A 21,058-nucleotide genomic window follows, 5' to 3' on the forward strand; every position below is an offset into this window, starting at 1 on the left:
GAATAAGGATGGGCACACCCATGATGGGGCATGCCCATGATGGGGTATGAAGACAGACTCAGGCTGCTTTGCCTCCCTTGCTTGTCCTATCTCATCCTGTCTTTGCTGATTTCCTGCCCTAAGCAAAGCTAAATCACACTGACATGTGAGGAAGGTGTATGGGGGTGGAACTTAGTGGCCCAGGGGCAAAAAGGTGTTGTTGAGAGCCACTTTCCTCCTGGGTTATCCCCTTATGGGGGAGAAAGTGCCTGCTCTTTGGAAAGCCACCTCATCGATCCCTATCTCACTGGCTACAGTTGGCAGCACAGTACAGTCTACAAGCTCAGATCTGATGTCCTGGGGTCTCTAGCTATTCTTCTGCAGACTTCTGTCTACCACTAGGCTGAGTTCCCTGAGACCAGTATGTAGCAGGTGATCAGTGAGTGTTCACTCCTGCCTCACCTGACCATTTCTTCTCTTTTGTGAATGGCTCCACAAACTCATGTGTGCCCATGTTCATCCTTCACACAGCCCCCAGGTCCTTCCAGGACTGCAAATCCTTTCACCTGGAGCTGGCACGATTCTGTGTGCTGCCACAGCCACACCCTACTCTGCTCTCCCATGCCCCGCTTCTGTGGTGAAATGCTCCCACCCCTGCATTCACTTGGTCTCCTGAGGCTGCAGCCAGCCCTTGAAATAAGCCATGGGCTCTGCAATAGGCTTACTTTATACTTTTCAGTCCTTACAGATATGCCCAGGCTACTGCAGGCCAGCACTGCAGAGAGCACGCGCAGACTGGACCCTGCTCTGCCCTTCATAAAGCCTCCTACAAGGATAGACTTCTCTTGCAGATCAGCAGGGTTCCCATGTTTCTACCACCTGATGAGGGCCCCACTGTATTCATTCCCAGCTCAGAGAAGGGAGGGTAAGGCCACTCTGCCTCACTGTGCTAGGGACAAAGGAGTGGAACAGAGCCTGACATAGGGCTTTCACAAGCTGTGCTTCTGACATAGCCACCCCAGGCTTATTGTTGTCATCTATGCCCCAACATTTTGGCAGGTCAGGTCTCTGGGACCAGTCCAGGGCACCGAATGTTGCTATTAGCACCCTGCTTTATCTGACACCAAAGAGTCCAGCTTCCACGAAGGTCATGTGATGACATGACCCCTAGGGGCACTGCTCCACACTGCCTGACTACCTGTCCAGGAGCTTCCTTACAGATCTGTGACCGAATATTATTCCCATTCAGGATGTGGAGACAGCAAGGCAGAGAGGCTTGCATCTGCTTGCAGCCTTGAGCCAGAGCCAAGGTTAGAATTCAGATCCCCTTCATGAAGAGTACAGTGTTAAGTTGGCATTCATAAGCTATTTTGTAGCCAAGTAAATACTGAGATCCAGTATAGCTGGTCAGAGATACCTCTTGGCTGGCTTTGGAGGTGCATGTGTGTTGTCGAGCAAATATAATGAATGTTCTAAAGATATGTTAGAGGCCATCAGGCTTTCAAGCACATGAGAATAGTTCCACTAATTGCTGGACTGAGCAAAGCTCCATTCTAGTCTGTATGAAGTCTTTTTAAGAGCTGAGGCCATTCAGGTTGTACTCTAGTGAGCACACTGGGCACCCTGAAATGCAATGGGGTTTGGGAAGCAATGTGGCAGGACCAGGGCTTTCTCCGGAGACTCTGAACAGAAGCTGCAGGAGCATGTCACAGAAGTGACTTCATTGGTTTTTATACTCAATCTACTTAACTGTTCTTTTATGTCTTTGTTTTTTAGAGTTTTCAAATGGTTTTTCAAAATAAATGCATAAGTTTGTTTTAACAGGGAGAGGGTGTTTGGACGTACTGTGATGTTAATGTCACCCTTCTTGGTAAGGTCAATACTCATGTCACTACCTCTCCTTGCCAGGGACAAAGACAAATGGCCTATAACAGATCTCATGTCTAGAGGCTCATGGCTTCAGCCTCAATCTACCACTTGGCTTTGCAACTCTACATTTGTCATTTGCAAACAGTAGTTCCTGTAATTAACAGAAGAGCCTCAAATGAGAACTGCCCCTGGATAAGACAGCCCCAATACAGGCTTTGGTCAGTGGGATGATGGGAACAAGAAAAATGGCGAGAGCACGTGGGGAGCAGTGTCACCAGGGACCCTTCCTGCCTAGCACCCTGGACATGATCATATCCCATCTCTAAAGGAGCCATAGCACTCTCCCCTAGTGAAGCAGCTGAAGCTTAGCTACCTATCTAGCCTGCTGCTGCTGCTGCTGCTGCTGCTGCTGCTGCAGGCCATGCTGTTGTGCTGCTGGACACCCCTGCTAAAGGCTATGTGCTCTAGGCCCAGGGCCAGTGCTCAGTGCAGCACCCAAGAAAAGTCCAAGGAAAGACTCCCAAATCATGAAAACAATGTCCTGTGACTGTGTTTAGTGGCCTTTTAAAAGGCAGCTATATGGTGACTTATCCATATTTCTTTTCTTTCTTTTTATTTATTTATTTATTTATTCATTCATTCATTTTAGTTTCTCAGGACAGGGTTTCTCTGGGTAGCCCTGGCTGTCTTGGAACTATCTCTGTAGACCAGGCTGTCCTTGAATTCAGAGATCCACCTGTCTCTTCCTAGGACTAAAGGGTGTGCCACCACTGCCCAGCTCATATCCATATTTCTAAGAGCATCTAAAACCTAGCCATCCTGAGCATGTTTGATCCAGGGATGGCCTGTCTCTGGGGGGAGAGGGGGGGAGCTCTGTGGGGCTGGATCAGATCCCTGTGCTCCAGCTCTCACTACTGACTGACTACTGATGTGCAGGCTGTACCCTCACACCCTAGCTGCCTGGCCACCACAGAATTAAGCAAAGTAGCTGGGAAATAAGCAAAGTAGCTGGGAAATAAGCTATCCTGCTTTCCTGTCAAGGTATCACAGGCCCCACCCCCTGGCATTTCTCTGTGCCAGGACTAACAGAGAAAAGGTGTCACGGGAGCCTGACCAGCATAGGGTGGCTCTGCCTTTAATGAATTAACTACAAGCAAACATAGAAGGTTACCCATCAGCTTCCACCATCTATGTTACTACAAAAATCAGTAGTTCTTTTCAGAAGAGCCGGCTGCTGCTTCCGTCTTTTCTGCCTGACAGTCAGGGCTTTGCTCTCTGCAGCCATCCCTGGCTTATGATGCCTGCCCAGCACCATACAGTGCTTGGAGGAGGAACCCCCTAAGCAGATCAGGACAGATAGGTGAGGGCCAGTCTCAGAACTCAGTGTGATACAGGCTACCCCGTGCCACCTCCCACCAGCACAGGATGTTAGGGAGGTAGTCTGTGTTCCTTCAGTCTCAGAAAAATTGCAGCAGCACTCCCTGTCAGCTTATGAGATGACTGATATAAGCGCTCTGAGCGTCACTGCCCAGGTCCTCAAGTATCCCTTGCTGACACTGTCTGACACTGGAACCAGCCCTCTCTCCTGGTGCTCATTTACTCTGGCACCAATCTATCCCCCCCAGTAGTGTGCAGATCTCAAACAGGAGCTTTGAGTGTTCTAGAATCCTAAACCCAAACAGCCTTTCTCAGGCTATAAATACAAATTCCTGCTGCACAGGGATCTCAGAAGCAAAACCAAGCACTCCCCAGATCCAAAAATAGACGGCAGGCTGCTATGGGGCGGGTGACTGTGAGATGGCCATCTGTGCCCCTCTCCCAGCTCTGGGGGTGAACATGATCCTGAAGGGCCTGACAGAACCGGGGCCTGTGGAAACAGTGTGATGCTGAGCCCAGCCCCCCAGCAGTTTCTGGAATCATGGGAGCCATCCAGAGCAGCCCAGGGCCAGTGATGCTTTATGGTAATTGGAGAACCTTTCCTGGCACCTCCGGCCCTTGGAAAGGTACTTCTCAACCTTGGCTCTTGTCCCAGCATGACTGCATAACTGGAATGCCTGAGCAGGCTAGGAGCAGGAGCTGAAAGGGAGGAAGGCACCCAGGCCCCTTTGTCCCAGAGATACAGACTGCTCTTGCCTCTTCTTTCCATTGAGTTATTCCCACTCACAGCTGGGCTGCTGCTATGGTTCTAGCAATGTTCTGCATACCTTAATTAATAATAAAATCAGTCAATGTGTGACCCCAGCTAATTGGGAGGTTGAGGCTGGAGGATTGTAAGTTCCAGTCTAGCCTGAGCAGCATATCAAGGGATCCTTTCTCAATAAAATAAAAACAGGAGCTACAAGTGATGACTCATCAGTTAAGAGCATTTGCTCCTGCAGGGGACCTGGGTTGGATTCCCAGTGCCCACTTGACAACTCACAACTGTCCATAACTCCAGTCATAGGGGATCCAATGCCCCATCTGGCCTCTGGAGCAAACACTCATACACATAAAATAAATAAATCTCAAAAAAGAAAAAGAAAATTGGCCGGGCGTTGGTGGCGGTGCACACCTTTAATCCCAGCACTTGGGAGGCAGAGGCAGGCAGATCTCTGTGAGTTCAAGGCCAGCCTGGTCTACAGAGTGAGTTTCAGGACGGCCTCCAAAGCCACAGAGAAGCCCTGTCTCAAACCTCACCCCACCCCCCAAAAAAGAAAAAGAAAAGCATGCAACTATTTAAAAAAAAAAAAAAAACGGTATCTGGGTGCAGTGGTACACAGCTGTAGTCCCAGCACTCGGGAGGCTGAGATTAGATTACAAATTTGAGGCCAACCTGATCTATATAGCCAGACCCTGTCTCAAAAAGAAAATTATACTGAGGGCTGACAAAATGGCTCAGCAGTAACCAGGCCTGGTGACTCATACCTTTAATCCCAGAACTTGGGAGTCAGTGGCAGACAGATTTCTGTGAGTCTGTTGTTGTTTTTTGAGACAGGGTTTCTCTGTGTAGCCTTGGCTGTCCTGGAACTCACTCTGTAGACCAGGCTGGCCTCAAACTCAAAGAGATCTTCCTGCCTCTGCCTTCTGAGTGCTGGAATTAAAGGAATGCACCACCAAAACCCTAACATCTCCTAAAGTTAAAACTTCATTTCTTACTCCTTTTTCTTAATTCCCCCAGTGGGTTCTGAAAATCCTACACCACAGAGAATGTACATAGCACTCGAGTAAGCTGTATGCATGTTTCATTTGGTGCCTGTGGTAGATACATGAGGCCAACAGTACCCACCCTGACAGTATCCTCCTCACACTGTTCTCCCAGGTCCTGTGGTGGTTAGCAGCATTGACAGCAAGCCTCTACCAGGCATGATGACTTTATACACTCCATACTCCTCAGCTTGGTAGTCAGATCCCCAGCTTGGGGACTTAAGGCTTGCTCCTGGGGCCTCAGAAGCTGTGAGGACTTGTAGTCACCTCTCAGTCTGACATCTGACTTTTCTGTCAAATGAGAAGTTGGAGGAGTCAGGTCATGCCTGTGGCTCTGGGGTGACATCAGAAGGGTTGTAGAATCACTGCATTTGTTAACGATGCAAAGAGCAAGAGTGAGGAGGAAAATGAGGTCAGAGGGACCATTAGTGTTTGTGTGGTGCAACTCCTCCAGTCAGTTTTGAGGCTTGTGCCCTTTTCTAAAAGGACTGAGATAGCCGGGCAGCAGTGGTGCACACCTTTAATCCCAGCACTTGGAGGGCAGAAGCAGGTGGATCTCTGAGTTCGAGACCAGCCTGGTCTACAGAGTGAGTTCCAGGACAGCCAGGGCTACACAGAGAAACTCTGTCTTGGAAAACAAACAAAAGGAGCAGGTTCTGAGGCTCATTAAAGTATTTAAAAGATACTATGTTTGCCTTTTAAGGAATAAGCTAGAGAGTCATCCAAAAGATTCCAAATGAGTAAATGCCTGTGACTTAGAGTTTAGCCCTGGGGTCCCTGAGAGGTAGGGTGGTAGAGGTTCCCTTTCCACCTCAATGGACGTGTGATCATCAGCATGGTGAGTGGGATGTCCTGTTCTTGGACACAAGGAATCCATTGTCTACACCCTGCTGTTCAGATGGTGCTGGTCAGTGACAAGCCTTCTGAAAGCAGTGTAGGCACACAAGTCTGTAAGGGGCGTGTCTGCATGGCTGACAGCTCCTGACTAGCAAAAGATAGAACAGGTCATCAGTGCTGAACCACGGCTAACCTAACCACCTTTTCTCTTGTCTGTTTTCTCCTTCCCACATTCTTGTTGTGTGTTTTCTGCCTGGGTTCTGTAGTACAAATCTGTGTTTAGGTCTTACTCCCAGGACTTCATGCCTCACCACCAAGCCTCCGTCCAACCTTTCCTTCCGCCTACCTCCTCTTCCTCTCCACATTTCCCACCTGTCCACTCGTCCCAGAGCTCGGACTTAGCGGTGCCCACCGTAAGCAGTCCACCTCCCAGCACCGTGGACGGGCCTCTCTCGTCTTCTCAGGACAGCAGCTTTCATGGGAACCCTGTCCGCCTTCCTTCCGAAACCTCTTTCACTGACTCGGTGAGAACTCGGCACATACACATCTGTGCACATCTGCACTTAGGCCTGCAGGCTTTTAGAAAAATGATGCTGCTGCTCACAGTCTGGCCCAGTCTGCTGCTGGTGTGAGCCCATTCAAAGCATGACTGGATTGGCAGCTATGGGGGCCTCAAAGGGTAGTATTGTTCCACCTGTTTCCAGAGCAGAGACCAAATCTTTTACATAGAATTCCCATCATGCTGGGTATTGGACTAGTGACCGTTTAGAACAGTGAAATGTCACAAGGACAAGATAGAAAATTCTACAAACTTTCCGGTATGTATCTATAGAGAGGTCCAGACTTGTGGAGTAGAAGAGGCAGAGGTAAGGTTGCCTGTGGGGCTGATGCAAGGGCCCCTGTGCTTCACCAGAACACAGGGAGGAGCTGCATTATAGAGCAGAGGGGTCAGGTGAGGGGCAAAGAGGGTGAGGACATTTCTAGATTCTTGAGTTGTCAATTATGTTGCTTTATGCCCACTGTACTGAGAACTCCTACAGGCCCTGCTACAGACTGGGGACCCCCACAGACCCTGCTACAAGTGGAGCATCTTTCTGGGAGTTTACAGAATGGCTCTGAGCACTTTGGAGAAGGTCCAACAAGAGACTGGGCCCTAACTAGCACAGGGACAAGAGATAGTGAGAGCAGCTTTGTCCTCTGCTTGGGGAACCACTTCCAGGGATAACTGAGGTAGCTCACAGGCCTTTTCTTTCTTGTGAAAGGAGCAGCCTTCCTAACCCAGGCCTGCCCTCCCTGCAGCTGCCCTCTCTAAGCTGTGGAGGCTGACCAGAGGGCCTGTCCCATTGTCTTTCCTCTTATCCTGTCTCCTCCTAGAGTGAAAATGCCACCAGTGAGGAAGTTGGTGGGGGTGACTATGTCAATCTGTACTCCTCTGGCCAGACCAACAAGGAGCTGGCTCCCTCTCGAGGAGTAAGTAACCTCGGGTGGGTGGCCTTGTGCATGGGCCGGCAACTGCCCCCCTCGAGGTGGCTTTCCCTGCAGCTGCTTCTACTGGCTGAGTCTCCATAAGCCTGCTGGAAGCCAGCCCATCCTATGGATTATGGCTTCCGGTAGAGGTCTGCCCTGCTTCTGCTTCAATGAGTGCAGCACTTTTCAGAGCCTGTCAGGACGAGTCTTCTAGAACTCTCCAGAAGCCACTGGTGTGGACTCTGGCCACAGCCCCAGATGCTCGCTGGAATTTCTTCCCATCATCCCTCTAATGCTGATCTCCCTCTTCCAAGAGAAATTTTACTCCTGCCCTTCAGATCTTCCCAGCATGCTTCACTGCCCTCAGCTACTCAAAAAAAAAAAAAAAAAAAAAAAAAAAGTAGGGCAAGTGATGGATATCCACACTTATCCTTCCTAAGAACAGAATCCTTGAAGTCCATGCCTGCATTATGCTGCTGCCCAGTGTGTGGCTTCAAGGTGCAAGGCTTCTGCGAAGCAGGAGGCTTTCCAAGTTTGGCTTTAGCGAAACAGGCAAATTGAAATGCTTCAGAGGTCGCTGACCCTAGGAGACCAAAGGTCCTCTAGAGAATGAGGTCAGGTCTTCAAGGACCAGAATCTCCACCAGGGATCCCGGCACTGGCAAGCCCAGCCTGAATATCGTGGCCCTCTACTAGGAATAGTCATGCCGTGATTCCCTGGGGCTTTTAGTTGTCTCTGCCAAGACACCACCACCACCCCTAGACATCAGGACAAGATAAGGAGCTGTCCCTGCTGTGAAATTTGGCTCTGTGAGAGCTGAACCAGTATCCCCACTGGTTACCTGTGTCATAGCATCATCCACCTCAGAGTATACTTGGAGTCTGTGCCCAGCCTCACTGTGGTGTACTCTCTCTGGTAATGGTCCCCGTATTCCCAAGGCCTCACTCACTTCACCACCACTCATGACAGCCCAGGGACATTGTGGAATTGTATCGACCCTGGGTATGGAGGCAGCTAGTCTGCTCAAGGCAATTCACATTTGTGTGTTTGAGCAACTGGACTCTTTGAAACTATCACTGGTTAAGAATCACGACTCTGAAGACTCTGTAGAGGGTCAGGGGAGTTTGGGTGTAGTGGTGAAGAATATAAGCTTTGAAGGCAGACAACCCCAAAGGGGTGAGGTCTGCCGACTGCCACTTAGCAGCTGTGTGTTGTCCCTCAGCAGTTTCTGTAGGGGACAGAGGAAAAATAGTGAAGGAGGAGAGGTGTGCAGAGCACTCGGTCCAGTCCCACATCCATCCCGTCCCCCGTCCCACTCCCCCCACTTCCGTACTCAGAGAAGAGTTCCTGGGACTCCCTTCAGGAAGTGGGTAAGGTATCTATACCCAGGTTGACAAGTGATAGATGTTAGAAGGAGTGGCACCTCCACTGTCTCCAAAGGCAGGTGTTGGTCTCCAGAGGGTGACCCCATGGTAATCAACCCCGTGCACCATTGGCTTGTTCCCACCTCCAGCTGCTCCATAGGCACTTGCACTCGGCCACTCTTGCAGCAGGAGTACAGAGAAGACAGACCACCCCAGTATGGGCTGTCTGTCCAACCCCACCATTCCTTCTCTTTGCAGGAACCACCATCCGGGAAGGACGGACATCTCAGAGATCCTTCAGTCAACAGTGCATCTGGGAAGGACAGTAGAGAAAATGGAGAGAGGTAAGAAATGAGCAGGGAGTATCCAGGCCCCAAGAGCAGTGTCACTCAGTGAGGCCACCTGTGCTGAGGCTCTTTATTTTTCTGACTCTCAAAATTGTCTGTGTTCAGGGCAGAAACTACAAGGAAACAAAGATCACTAATAACCTACCCTTCAAAGGCTTTCACAGCAGTCAGCATGCCTTCCTGATCACACCTGTGCTGTCTGCTGTCCCATACCCACTCTGGGCCCCTTTTCTGTCTCAAGCCTCAGCCCCGCCTTCCTTGATTTTGGTTTCTTCCAACTGGAGATCACATAGGAAGTATAAAAGACCTTCCCATCCACGAATTTGTCATTATGAGCATTTCTAGTCATAAACATGTATTGTGTAGCTAAACCATTTTGAAAGTGGGTTACAGGTATTATGACCCTTGGCTCCCTCTCTTGACAAGTGGAAATAGCGATCACAATGTCATTGCTGCACCAGAGACAGAAAAGGTTCCCTCATGTCACCTGGAAAGCAAACTTGGAAATTGATCAGTCTCTCCTGCCTTCCCGATACCTTCACCCCAGGGAGAACCTAAGGCCTCATACATGCCAGAAAACTACTGTAACTGAGCTACAGTGCCAGCCTCTCCTTGGGGATCTTATATAACTTTTGGTTTTTATAACCCAGGCCTTGTGGTGCCTTTAGATACCTTGTCTCTTCACTCCTTCTCAGTGGAAGTTAGTCTTGCAGATGGGTGGCTTGTTCCCTGGAACCACTTAGTGCAGTCTGAAGGTGCTGCCAGTGAGCACCCTCTGCTGCTTAATGTTGATGTCACCTTCCTCATGAGATGCAGCAGCTGCTCAGGCTTTTCCTTGTCTTATGTCACCTGAGGCCTCATCGATTTAGCACAGCAAAGCATGGCCCACTTGTCAATGGCAGGCAAGGGGCTCGGGAAGAGAGGCAAAGACCTGCAAGCAGTTTGGACAGGCCACCTGCCCACCTCATTCTAGCCACTCTTGGGTTCTCACTGCCATAAATCTGTCTGCTGACTCCCCCAGACGAAATTTCCCACAGGTGTTAGAAGCAGTGGTGGGTTTTCTAGTATAAGCTTGGCAAGAAAGGCTTGTATGTGCCAAGCAAAAGCAGCCTGTGCAGTCAGTCTGTCACCTGCTTCACTGGAGTCAGGTGTTACAGTCAGATGTTCAGGTTACCCATCTCCTGAGGGAGGACTCTTCCCAAGAGCTATTCTTGTAGCTCAACAGACTTCTGATGGTGGAATGGCAGAAAGATGAGCACACTGTGATCAGAAAGAGCTCTTGAGACATTGCCTCCCTTGCATAAAGGCCACACCACTGGCTGGCCTTCTAAGGCAGCAGCAAGCATGGCTCTCTCCAAGCCCTAGTCATTCACATTCTTACTGAGACAGAGATTCTTGCAGCTTGGCTGAAGAGAAAATGTGCCCTGAGGGCTGAGCAAGGGACTCAGTGGATAAGGTCACTGCTGCCATGGTGGGTCCCTGGGACCGAGTACTGGAAGGAAAAACTGATTCTCACACTTTATCCTCTGACCATCACACATGCACTGTGACGTGTGTGCATGAACACCCACACAAGATAAATTAAGATGTGATTAATGTTGTTGAGGTGAGGGTAGTGTCCTGTGACAACCCCAAGGCTGGCCAGTGGCCCTGACAATCTTCTTTAAATGCCATTAGCTGCCCACACCAGAGAAATCTCATCTCTTCCTTTGAGCAAATGCTATTCAGTGCTTTAAGTCTGGCCTTCCCTCTTGCTCCAGTGCCATGGCCGCCTGTTTTAAAAGCCATCTCTTAGGAGACTGAGCACCTGATGACATGGGGCCACATCTACTGGGTCACAGCATTTTCTTACTGTTCAGCAGAAGGTCTGCAGAGTTGGGCCCCTGGGAAAGGGCTTGGGGATGGCATGGAGGAACATGGAGTTTGTTTCTTGCAGCCCTCTTACTGCTCTTCCCTTCAAGTGCTGCCCTTGTATGTATGTGATACAGCTGGACCAACTAACACCTTCACAAGAGAGCACAGAGGACCGTTTTCACTCAACAGCCTAGTCCTTCCCATTTGCACAAGAGACTTCCAGAGAACAGAAGTGTCTCCAGGAAGAGCCAGGAGGCTAGCTGTCACTCTGGCTCTGCCCACCACTCCAACTTCATATTATAGTTGCCACTCAGGGCTTGTCCATGAGCAGCTCATACACTCTGACCTATGTGTAGGCAGACACCTTAGTTACTTTTTCTGTTATTGTGATAACAGTAACTTAAGGGAGAAAGGGTTTGTTTTGGCTCAGAGTTCAGTGTTACAGTCCATAGTGATAGGGAAGTCACAGCATCAGGAACTTGAGGCAGCTGACACTGCATCCACTGTCAAGAAGCAGAGCAATGAATGCTGGTGCTCAGCTCTTTTTCAGACAGTCCAGGGCCCCAGCCCAGGGAATGGGTCCTCCCACCTCACCTCACCTAAGCAGGCATGCACAGAAGCCTGACTCCTCTAGGTCTCATGAAGTTGACAATTAAGATTAACCATCACCTGGATTGCCTCAGCCTACAGGCCTCCAGGGACTGGGGAACCCAGGCCATGTCTGACACTCTCACCACCAACCACTTCTCCCAGGTCCCCAAAGTCACTGGATGCTCTGGAGTCAGCCCAGTCAGAAGAGGAAGTGGATGAACTGTCCCTCATTGATCACAATGAAATTATGTCCAGGCTGACACTCAAGCAAGAGGTAAGGATTCCCCAGGCTGGATCTTATAGTCACCAAGCAAGAGGGAGAGGAAGAGAGAGAAATGTGGCCTTGGGTACTCCAGCAGAGAGACCTGAGTCAGACAGCACCTGGACTCTTGGGCTCCCAGCTAAAAAGGGTTCTGGGAGAAGCTCACAGTCCCTTTCTTGCTATTTCCCAAAAGTGAACTTGAGCCTTTCAAAATCTCTCTGAGCCTCATGCAGGCGCTTCTGAGGGCAATGCAAAAGAAACACCCAGCAGTGCTCAGTGTAGCCTGCATGGGAAGCCCTAAGCAGTGTGAGGCATGTATATGCTGTGGATAACATAGCCCCTCTACCTCCTCTGGTCTCTGCCTGTTAAGAAAACTGGGGCCTGGACTCTGAGCTGGGCCTTGTTTGAGGAGCCCCATTGATAAGAACAACACCCAGACATTTCATGAAAGAGGAAGAAGCTAGCCCAGAAGCCTTGTCTCTTCTCTGTACTGTGCTAGAAACATAGGGTTCCATGGGACATCTCAGCCCCTGAGTAGCTGTGCATCTGGGAACTGTTTTTGATGGTTACAACATACAGAGAACAGGGGCTGCTCTGTGCATGTTCCTGGGCAAGCCTCAGTGGCTTCCTAGCAACCCAGGAAGACGTCAGCACTGAGGCCATCAGGATGCTGGCAGGGCCAGTAGAGTCTAGGCAGAGCCTCTGCAGGAAGAGCTAAATGGCTTCTAGAAAGTCAGGTCGGGAACATAGCCAACCTTGTCCCAGGTGGGAAGCCCAGAACACCCAGAACTCTGGAGTCCAGGTGGGAACAGCAAAGTTAGGTATCCATGGGATGTACAGATGGGATATTGGCTCTGCCTCTCTCAGAGTAATCTCGGTTCAGTTCCCAACCCCACCTACAGCTCTGTCGCTACAGCAAATTGGAGCTTGTTTGCCTGTGGAAATAGAGTTGGTCTCCCACTATCAGGCTAGGTTTGGTGGCCATGGGCACATCCAGTGGCATGAGCAGTCTTGTTATATTTTGTGCTCTTCTAGTGAAGTCCTTCCCTGAACAACCTGCAGGGCACATGACCACAGATGAACCTGCTTCTACTCAAGACAGGCCTAAGCCCAAAGGTGGCTTCCTGTCACCCAGGCTAAGGGCCTGTCTCTCTTCTCTGGGATCTCACCTTTCAGTATGAGCCAGGAGGTAAAGGTGGGGTTGAAGCCATAGTGCCCTGACCCCACATGTCCTCTGGAAGGTGACATGCCCTGGTGCCCACAGCATCTGGACAGCTTTCTCAGTGCTGGTTTCCTACAAGAGTTCTGACCAGTGCCCATCTACTAAGTCCGTGGCAGCAGGGGGCTGCAGAGGCTGTCTGGTGTACACAGTGCTGTTGCTGGACCAAGGAGAACAGAAGGAAAGGACTCAGGGTCCCCAAAGCATGCTGTGTTTGTCACCTCAGCCTTGCCTCATGCTCTTTTTACTCCAGGGTGATGATGGGCCAGATGTTCGTGGAGGTTCAGGAGACATCTTACTGGTCCATGCTACTGAGACAGACAGAAAAGGTATGACAGCTGTCCCACCAAAGGTATCACATGACCCCACTGCACTGTCCTCTCTCCTGGCAAACACCCTGACTGGCTTGAACTTCGGGCCTGATGGTACTGGGTCAGAAGAGGGAGAGGCCACCTCTAGAGACCCTGATCCTATCAAAGTTGTGCCTGGGTGTGTCCTCTCTTGGGTTAGGGTGTTGATGCTCGTGGCCCCATTGGCAAGCTGAGGTATACCAGTCGTTGGTAAGTCACATGTGCTCCAAGGGCAGCCCACTGGATAATGACATGTTCAACAGTGGTATTAAAGTTAAAGCAGCAACTGTGGCACACCTATGTTCCTAGCACTCGGAGAGTCGTGAATTCAGAGTCAGCTGGGGCCACATAGCAAGGCTCTTTCTACATGGTCAGCCTCTTTACCTTTCCTTATATTTAAGTCATTCTTTTCTTCCACATATTTAGTTCACGTAGTCAACTAGCAAGTTCCTAGGAACAAAATTTGTTGTTCAGGAGCTTCCCCAGCCTCACCATCCCCTCCATATCCTGATCATCTTGGAAGCAGGAGCCATCCCTATACCTGAAAGTATAGCTAGCTAGCAAAGAAGCTGTCTGTCCCATCCAGTGCTATAGGGAGGAAACCGGGCCCTTGAGCTGGCCTAGGAGGAAGATGCCAATGGCCCGGGTCAGGCAGAGCCTGCTGCCCCTGCCCGCCTTGACAGGTTCTTCCCATACTCGTTTTCTTTTTTACTCTTTTTCTTCCTTTTCTTTTTTGAGACAGGGTATGTGTTCCAGAGGTCTTCTTCCTACATTTTTTTTAAAGGATTTAAAAGGGGAAGAACATGCTGACATGTGCCTTTAATCTCAAGATTTGGGAGGCAAGAGGATCTGTGAGGTTCCAAGGCAATATGGGGAGACCATATCACAAAACAAAACAAACAAACAAAAAAAGGAGCTGGGATTATGGCTCAACAGTAAAAACACTTGCCTAGCTATGAATGAAGCCCTAGGATTAATCCCCAGCACTGGGAGAAAAAGAAAAAAGAAAAAAAATGACTCAAAAGTTGATGTAACCAGATTAAACTGTGGGTGAAATTACTCCAGACTTAAAGCCTTAACCCCACCAGCTCTTTTTTTTTTTTTTTTTAATGACCTAGACCCAAGTAAATTATACAGAGTGATTCTGGAAATTTCTGAATTAAAAGAAAATAGCACAAAAACTTTGCCTGGCAGAAACTGAAAAGGGAAATGGCTCATTTTAGCTCATCCTCACTACAGCTGCTGTTGAGTCCTCTAGCACCCCAGCATTTCTTCACTCGTTTCTTCCAGCCAAGATAGGAGGGCCCACCACAGCCTCACCACGGGACAGCCCTTTCCTCCAGGGCCTTGGTTCCCTGACCTGTTGAGGTTAGTGGTGCAGGTGGTATCCAGAGCTTCTTTAATGGCAACTCAGGATACTCTGGCAAAGTAGCCATTTTCACCCAGAAGTGAAGAGCTACGATGTAGCTGGCTTCTGGCCTGGCTTTGTGAGGCTAACTCTCCTGTCCTGCCAGGCCAAAGGGCACTCTGGACAGGGAGCCCAGGAGCCTTCTGGTCTACCCACTGGGTCTGCGTAAAGGAGACTTTTGAGTTTAAGTTTCAGTAGGATTTGGGGGTCACTGCAGAACCAGAATTTGTTTTACCTGGGATTCTTACCTCAGACAGAGGCCATGAGGCACACCAGAGTAGATAGGGCACCCATGGCAGAGGGCAAAGCTCTTTAGGCCGGTGGCTTTTTGCACCAATGGTATATGAGTGGCACAAAGGCCCTGGAAGCCATGCTCATATGTCTGGGACTCAGCTGTGACAAGCAGGGTTAAGTCCATTAGACAAGTATGCAGGAAGGAAGGCACACTTATCATTATACAGCTTTCCTCTCAGGTGGCACTGTGAGAAGTATGGGACAGGGCCAGCTGTTGCTAAGGGCTCTAGAACCAACAGACCTGGACTGTGTCCAGCATGGTACAGCACAGCCATCCTTGAGTCTAGCCTACTCTTTGTCTCACACGTGAGTTTCTTTAGCCTGGGGAGTATGACCCTTGGGCTCATCAGCATTCTGGAATACACCCTACAAGAGTCCACTGGTTCCTGGCAGTGGTCCTTTGCTTTGGTACCCATTCTTCCAGAAACAGGTGTATGTATTGACCCCATCTCTGCTTTTTTGCCTGGAACTCTTCCTAGAAAACCCCAGCATAGCAGTGAGCTGGTATATTAGAGTGCAGCTATGAGCTGAGCACAGCACAGGGACCAGGCCCCATGCAGCCCAAATGCAAGAGCAAGCAGATACTCCTGGCCACAGTGTGATGGCACTCCTCTGCCCCAGCAAATGGGGAAGGTATGAGAAAAGGTCGGGGAGGCTGGTCTGGACCCAGAAAGTGAAGCTCAAGTAGTACTGGTTTGCACCCAGCTGTATGGTGAGCTTTCCCAGGTCCAGTGTGGTACAGCACAGCCAACCCTGAACTAGGACACTGTGTCTCACATGACATCCTGTGTTAATTGATAATCTAAAGGCATGGGGAAAATAAGTCACAGGGATGTTGGGACTTTGGAGAGGCAGAAGTCCTTGGCTGGCAATGCCCTTTCCCTTTGGAAGGGGTGGGTGCTACCAGCCTAAGGCCTCCAGCAGACAGGAAGGCACTTCAGCATCCTCTTAGGACTTAGGATGGACTTTTTACCACTCTTTTGAATCACTGGCCTTGTCTAAAAGAGTGGCCTCTGGTTTGACTTCAAGATGGTTCCCCAGGCAGCCAGTGACCGTGAGGTGAAAGATGCAGGACACAGTCAGGAAACAGAACCCTACCTTGCCCTCCCTGGCCTGGCTCTCAGAGGACTCAACATGGTGCCCATGCTGCAGTCCACAGCCCACACCCTGGGCCCCGCCTAAATGGCTCCTTTGTGCTTCTGCAGACCTGGTGCTGTACTGTGAGGCCTTCCTGACCACCTACAGGACCTTCATCAGCCCTGAGGAGCTCATCAAGAAACTGCAATACCGATATCCTTCCCAGGCCTGTAGCCGCCAGCCTGTGCAACCATTTTTACTAGCCTCTGACTGCCATCTACTGGGCAGCTGCTGTCACTGGGACGGCGCTCGTCAGTCCTGTGTGCCCTGAACCCACTCAGGGGCTCCCCAGCACCTCCTGTCCTCAGTCTGCTCCTTACTAACCATCCTGGCCTGTCAGGACAGGTGTGGTCATTCCCCATTGTGGGCTCTAAGCACCTGCTAGAGCCTGGCCTAGTGAAAGACTGTCAGCCACATCTGCCAGAAACATGTCAAACCTGACAAGCATTTGTATGTGGGATCCCACTTGGCTCTGAAAACATTTTCTTTCTGTTACACCATTTCCCATGGTGCCAAGGAAATGAAAGATGGGTGACTGACCTGCATATGCCCACTGCCAGCCTCTACTGTACCCTCAGTTTCTCAGCCCTTCCCCATTTAGCCTCAGCTGGCTGCCCATGGAGGCATTTCACCCCTCTGGACCTGGACCAGCGCTTTACTGGGGGCCAGGTAGGCCATCCATGCAGTGTGGTACCCCTTGATTGACAGCTTGTACATAGGTCATGGGCCATCGGGGAGTAAGGGAGAGTATGGAGACTTAATGGGGACCGACAGCAGCAGGAAGCCACAACCTCCAAAGTAGACCCGGTGTCGGTGGTCATGAGTCACGTATGAGGGCTGTCGTGGGATTGGGGGGGGGCTGTAGAGTCTGCTGCTCCCACAAGGAAGGACCAGCCTGGCTTTCCAAAGTGCAAACGCCCAGTAGGATCCACACCATTGTGGCCATGTGGCTGGGGAAATGATCTCCAGATGGAAGCCCATAGAATGGAGAGGGAGGCCTTTTGGGCCTGTTCACTCTCTGGACCCTGGATCTTTGGGGGTGTCTAGACAGGGACCTGTTCCCTAAGGCCCAGCACCATGACTCTCGGCATGTCAGCTCTCAGGTCTAACCACAGATACCCTGGCTGGTGCCAGAGTTGGTCCTGCAGACAGAAAGGCAGCAGCCTGTGGACCCAGTGGCCTGGGCTGGCTTTGCACATTCCCGCTGCTCACAGGCCAGGCCTTTGCTTCCATAAGCTAGGCCTTCACTTGAAAGGGTCCCAGCACTGTAAGTAGCTTATGGGGCCAGGGGGCTCGAAATTAGCGTCCCATGAAGACCCTGCCTTAAGAACCTTAACTCAACACTTCACATACGAGAAGTTCTCTCCCTTTGCTGACACATTCAAGAAGCGCGTCAGCAAGAACACTTTCTTTGTGCTGGTGCGAGTCGTGGATGAGCTATGGTGAGTGCCTTGCCCCAGCGCCCAGGGGTGGTTGGCAGATGTTAGGACTGTGTGCATTGCAGCAGGCCGCTAGGAAGCTCTAGGAGTGATGCAGGCTTCCTCACCTGGATCGTGAACGGTTACACTCCACCCACTGTGGGGGTATGTGCCCACTGGTTCCATTACTGCACCCCAGCTCTGAGAGGAACAGACCCTACAAACCAGGGATGAGTCCTAGACCCTCAAGAGAACCCCAGCCCCATCTGGGACTGTCCCTTCCTAACTTATCTTAGGACTAGTTCACATAAGACAGCAGCATAGTGAGGCCAATGGAGGCTGGGATAAGTGGAGAGGCTGCATCTCCACGGCTGTCACCACAGCCACAGGTCTATCTGGACCTCGGCCATGACTCCTGCCATTTCCATACTTAACCCTGTTCTGGGTGTGCCTCATCTGAATGTTTGCCCTCAGTGACATCTTGTGTGATAACTATATCACTCTAAGGTCAGTAATGGAGGGCTCAGGGAAGATGAGGGTCTCCTAATCTGACATCTCATCCCCCAGTTAGACCAGGAGCTTCCCTGAGACCAAAAGCTGCAAGTGTGTTGAATGAGTTGGCAGGGACCTATTCCAGAAAGGCCACTCCCGGCATTGTCCTCAACTGGAGCCCTGGCCTACCTTTCACCAAGTTGCCCTTGACCCTCAGCCTGGTGGAGCTGACCGAGGAGATCCTGAAGCTGCTGATGGAGCTAGTCTTCCGCCTTGTGTGCAGTGGAGAGCTCAGCCTGGCCCGCGTGCTCCGGAAGAATATACTGGACAAGGTGGACCAGAAGAAGCTGCTCAGGTGTGCCCATTCCGACCAGCCTCTGGCAGCCAGGGGTGTCGCAGCCAGGTGAGGAGCCAGGGTCCCAGCCCCATGCTGCCGGCCAGAATTGAGCCCAGCAGCTGCTTTGGCTCATAGTCCCTGTGAGATGCAAGCTTAGGGACAGTCCCTGGACTCCCATGAGTGGGCCTCTCTCCATGCTAATGGCACTGAACAGACAGGGGACAGAGGTGCTCTGGGCTGTGGTCAGCTCTGGACTTCCCCAGCACTGATGTTACCTCCTATGCCATCCTGACTTCCTAAAAGCCTGGGAAAGTCTCTCTCCTGCCCTCTGCCCAACTGGTGGGGAGTGTTGGGTGGTAAGCATGTGGAGCAGGAGAGGAAGGAAGCCAGTTGCCCTGAGAGCAGCCCTATGGCCTAGAAGAACCCATGGAGCTAAAGCCTGCATCACTGTCCCCCAAACATGCTTCTCATTCTGTGTTCCAGGCCAGGGACCTTGCATGATTTCCACAGCCACGAGATAGCAGAGCAGCTGACACTGCTGGACGCTGAGCTTTTCTACAAGATAGAGGTATGTGCTGAGTGGCCCTGCCAAGGACAGCAGCTCTTGCCTGGAAGCTGCTGCTGCTGACTGTCCCTAAGAAGAGCCCTCACCCCAGACCCAGGAACACCACAAACTGAAGTGTCATCTGTTCTGTTTCCACCCAGATCCCTGAAGTTTTGCTTTGGGCCAAAGAGCAGAATGAGGAGAAGAGCCCCAATCTGACCCAGTTCACGGAGCACTTCAACAACATGTCCTACTGGTAAGAAGGGGCCACAGCACTTGCTCAGGTGGTCTGGGTGGGCCAGTCCAAGCTTCCTGGGCAGAGAGGTTGAATGGTCAGTCCTGAGCCCTTTCCAGGGCCCATGGGCCCTGGCCTTGAACTGTGGGCAGCAGAGAGAAGATAGGGTGGGTTGGCCTCCTGCGGAGCTGGTTGAGGAGGCACCATAGGCTCTGCCGTGCAGGGAAGAGTGCCAGAATTGACTGGTGAGCCCTGCTGTGAGTGACTGAAGGGGGCGGGGGTGCTTTCTTCATGTGTTGCTCTGCCCTGCAGCTCACCTGATTGCCTGGACGTCAACTGCAAAAGAGTGGGTTGTCAAGGCTTTGATTTGTCCCTGACAAAGCTTTTGTTTGGGGGTGGTCAAGGGCTCTCTACATAGCCCTGGCTGGCTGTTCTGGAACTTACTATATAGACCAGGCTGGCCTCCACCTCACAGAGATCCACTGCCTCTACCTCCTGAGTGCTGGGATTAAAGGCGTGAGCCACCACGCCCTGCCTGACTCTGGATTCTTAAAGCACAGTGAAGGCCAGCACTGTGTATAACCCAGTCATTTTGCCCCATGTACCATCCTCCCAGGACCCCAGGGGAAGGTTTCGTTGCTTCTCCCCTGCATGGGAAGCACCCTCCCCTCAGCAGTAGCCACCATTCCAGTCTGAGTGTACTGGTTTCAAGGTAGGGGAGCTGCTTCCCTCCCTGAACCTTGCCTGATTCCGTCTGCTGCTAGCTCCAGGAAGCTCTAGGTAGGCTGGAAGTACACAGTACCCTCTGGAGCCATGGCCTCTGGCGAGTCCCTGACACAGGTGCCCTTTACAGGGTAGGAGAGTAGCCCTGCAGTGGCCCTTGTAAACCACATGAGGTTGGAGCCACCATGAGGTTAGCTCCAACACAGGTGAGGCTTGTCTTGGGTTTCAGCCTCTGAGTTTCCATCCCTATGGCTGACCCCGTGGTTTCCTACTCAGCTGTAGGGTGATCTCAGGCCCCATGAGTGAGCTCTTTCCCTGCTGAGAAGATGCTTCAACCCCCAAGGCTCCCCTGAGGTTCAGTGAATACCCTGAGATCAGGGACCAGGCCCATGCTTGTGCTTCCCTGGTCTCCAGATGGATAAGAATTTGTGACCAACTGGCGCAGGGGTCACACGTATATCCTCTAGCAGGGCCACCGAGCCTGTGGAGGACGGTTGGCTCAGCTGTTGCTTATCTGGCCCTTTCCTGCAGGGTACGCTCCATCATCATGCTGCAGGAGAAGGCCCAGGACCGGGAGAGGCTGCTTCTGAAGTTCATCAAGATCATGAAGGTAACTGGCTCACTGCCCAGGGCTCTCCCAGCTGTCTGGGGAGGCTAGAGTCACCAGCCCCCACCCTTGCCCCTGCCCCTGCCCCTGCCCCTGCCCTCACCACCACCTCTCTTGGCAGCACCTGCGCAAGCTGAACAACTTCAACTCCTACCTAGCCATCCTCTCAGCTCTGGATTCGGCACCCATCCGCAGACTGGAGTGGCAGAGGCAGACCTCAGAGGTGGGTGGTAGGAAGTCTGAGCAGGCTGGCATGGACCCCATCTGTCTCTGGTCTCCAGTCAGCAGGTCCTGGGGCTTTCATGGTTGGTTGTGGGGTTGTCAACTCTCCATGCACCTGCTGAACCCATTCTCAGCCCATCCATCCAAAGTGGCTTCTCTGGGCTCCATATGCATATCAGCACTCCGTAGCAAGGTAGGTGCTAGAGGAAAGGACAAGGAGCCCATGAGCAGCGTCTTCTCTGAGGCTCTCTGCCACAGAGGATTAGTTGACATTATTGACAGGTGTCAACAGGGCCTGAGTCTGGCATGTTATGGGCAC

General features: G+C 51.3%; 1 protein-coding gene across 9 annotated transcripts in view; it reads left to right on the plus strand.

Moving 5' to 3' along the window:
* Rapgef1 (Rap guanine nucleotide exchange factor 1) overlaps nucleotides 1-21,058 on the plus strand; it is a 119,638-nt gene that overhangs the window by 94,624 nt on the left and 3,956 nt on the right. For 6 of the 9 annotated variants that reach the window (XM_027423099.2, XM_027423101.2, XM_027423098.1 and 3 more), the window contains 10 exons: nucleotides 8,958-9,043; nucleotides 11,654-11,765; nucleotides 13,226-13,301; nucleotides 16,230-16,314; nucleotides 17,511-17,603; nucleotides 18,289-18,474; nucleotides 18,892-18,976; nucleotides 19,114-19,208; nucleotides 20,442-20,520; nucleotides 20,639-20,740. In XM_027423099.2, the coding sequence (XP_027278900.1) occupies nucleotides 8,958-9,043; nucleotides 11,654-11,765; nucleotides 13,226-13,301; nucleotides 16,230-16,314; nucleotides 17,511-17,603; nucleotides 18,289-18,474; nucleotides 18,892-18,976; nucleotides 19,114-19,208; nucleotides 20,442-20,520; nucleotides 20,639-20,740 (999 nt within the window). Of the gene's footprint in view, nucleotides 1-6,134; nucleotides 6,393-7,242; nucleotides 7,339-8,957; nucleotides 9,044-11,653; nucleotides 11,766-13,225; nucleotides 13,302-16,229; nucleotides 16,319-17,510; nucleotides 17,604-18,288; nucleotides 18,475-18,891; nucleotides 18,977-19,113; nucleotides 19,209-20,441; nucleotides 20,521-20,638; nucleotides 20,741-21,058 lie in introns of all 9 variants that reach the window. The other 3 variants (XM_027423106.2, XM_027423105.2, XM_035446832.1) reach the window with 3 other exon arrangements.

Source organism: Cricetulus griseus, chromosome 6, assembly GCF_003668045.3.
Source record: "Cricetulus griseus strain 17A/GY chromosome 6, alternate assembly CriGri-PICRH-1.0, whole genome shotgun sequence".
Lineage (NCBI taxonomy): Eukaryota > Metazoa > Chordata > Mammalia > Rodentia > Cricetidae > Cricetulus > Cricetulus griseus.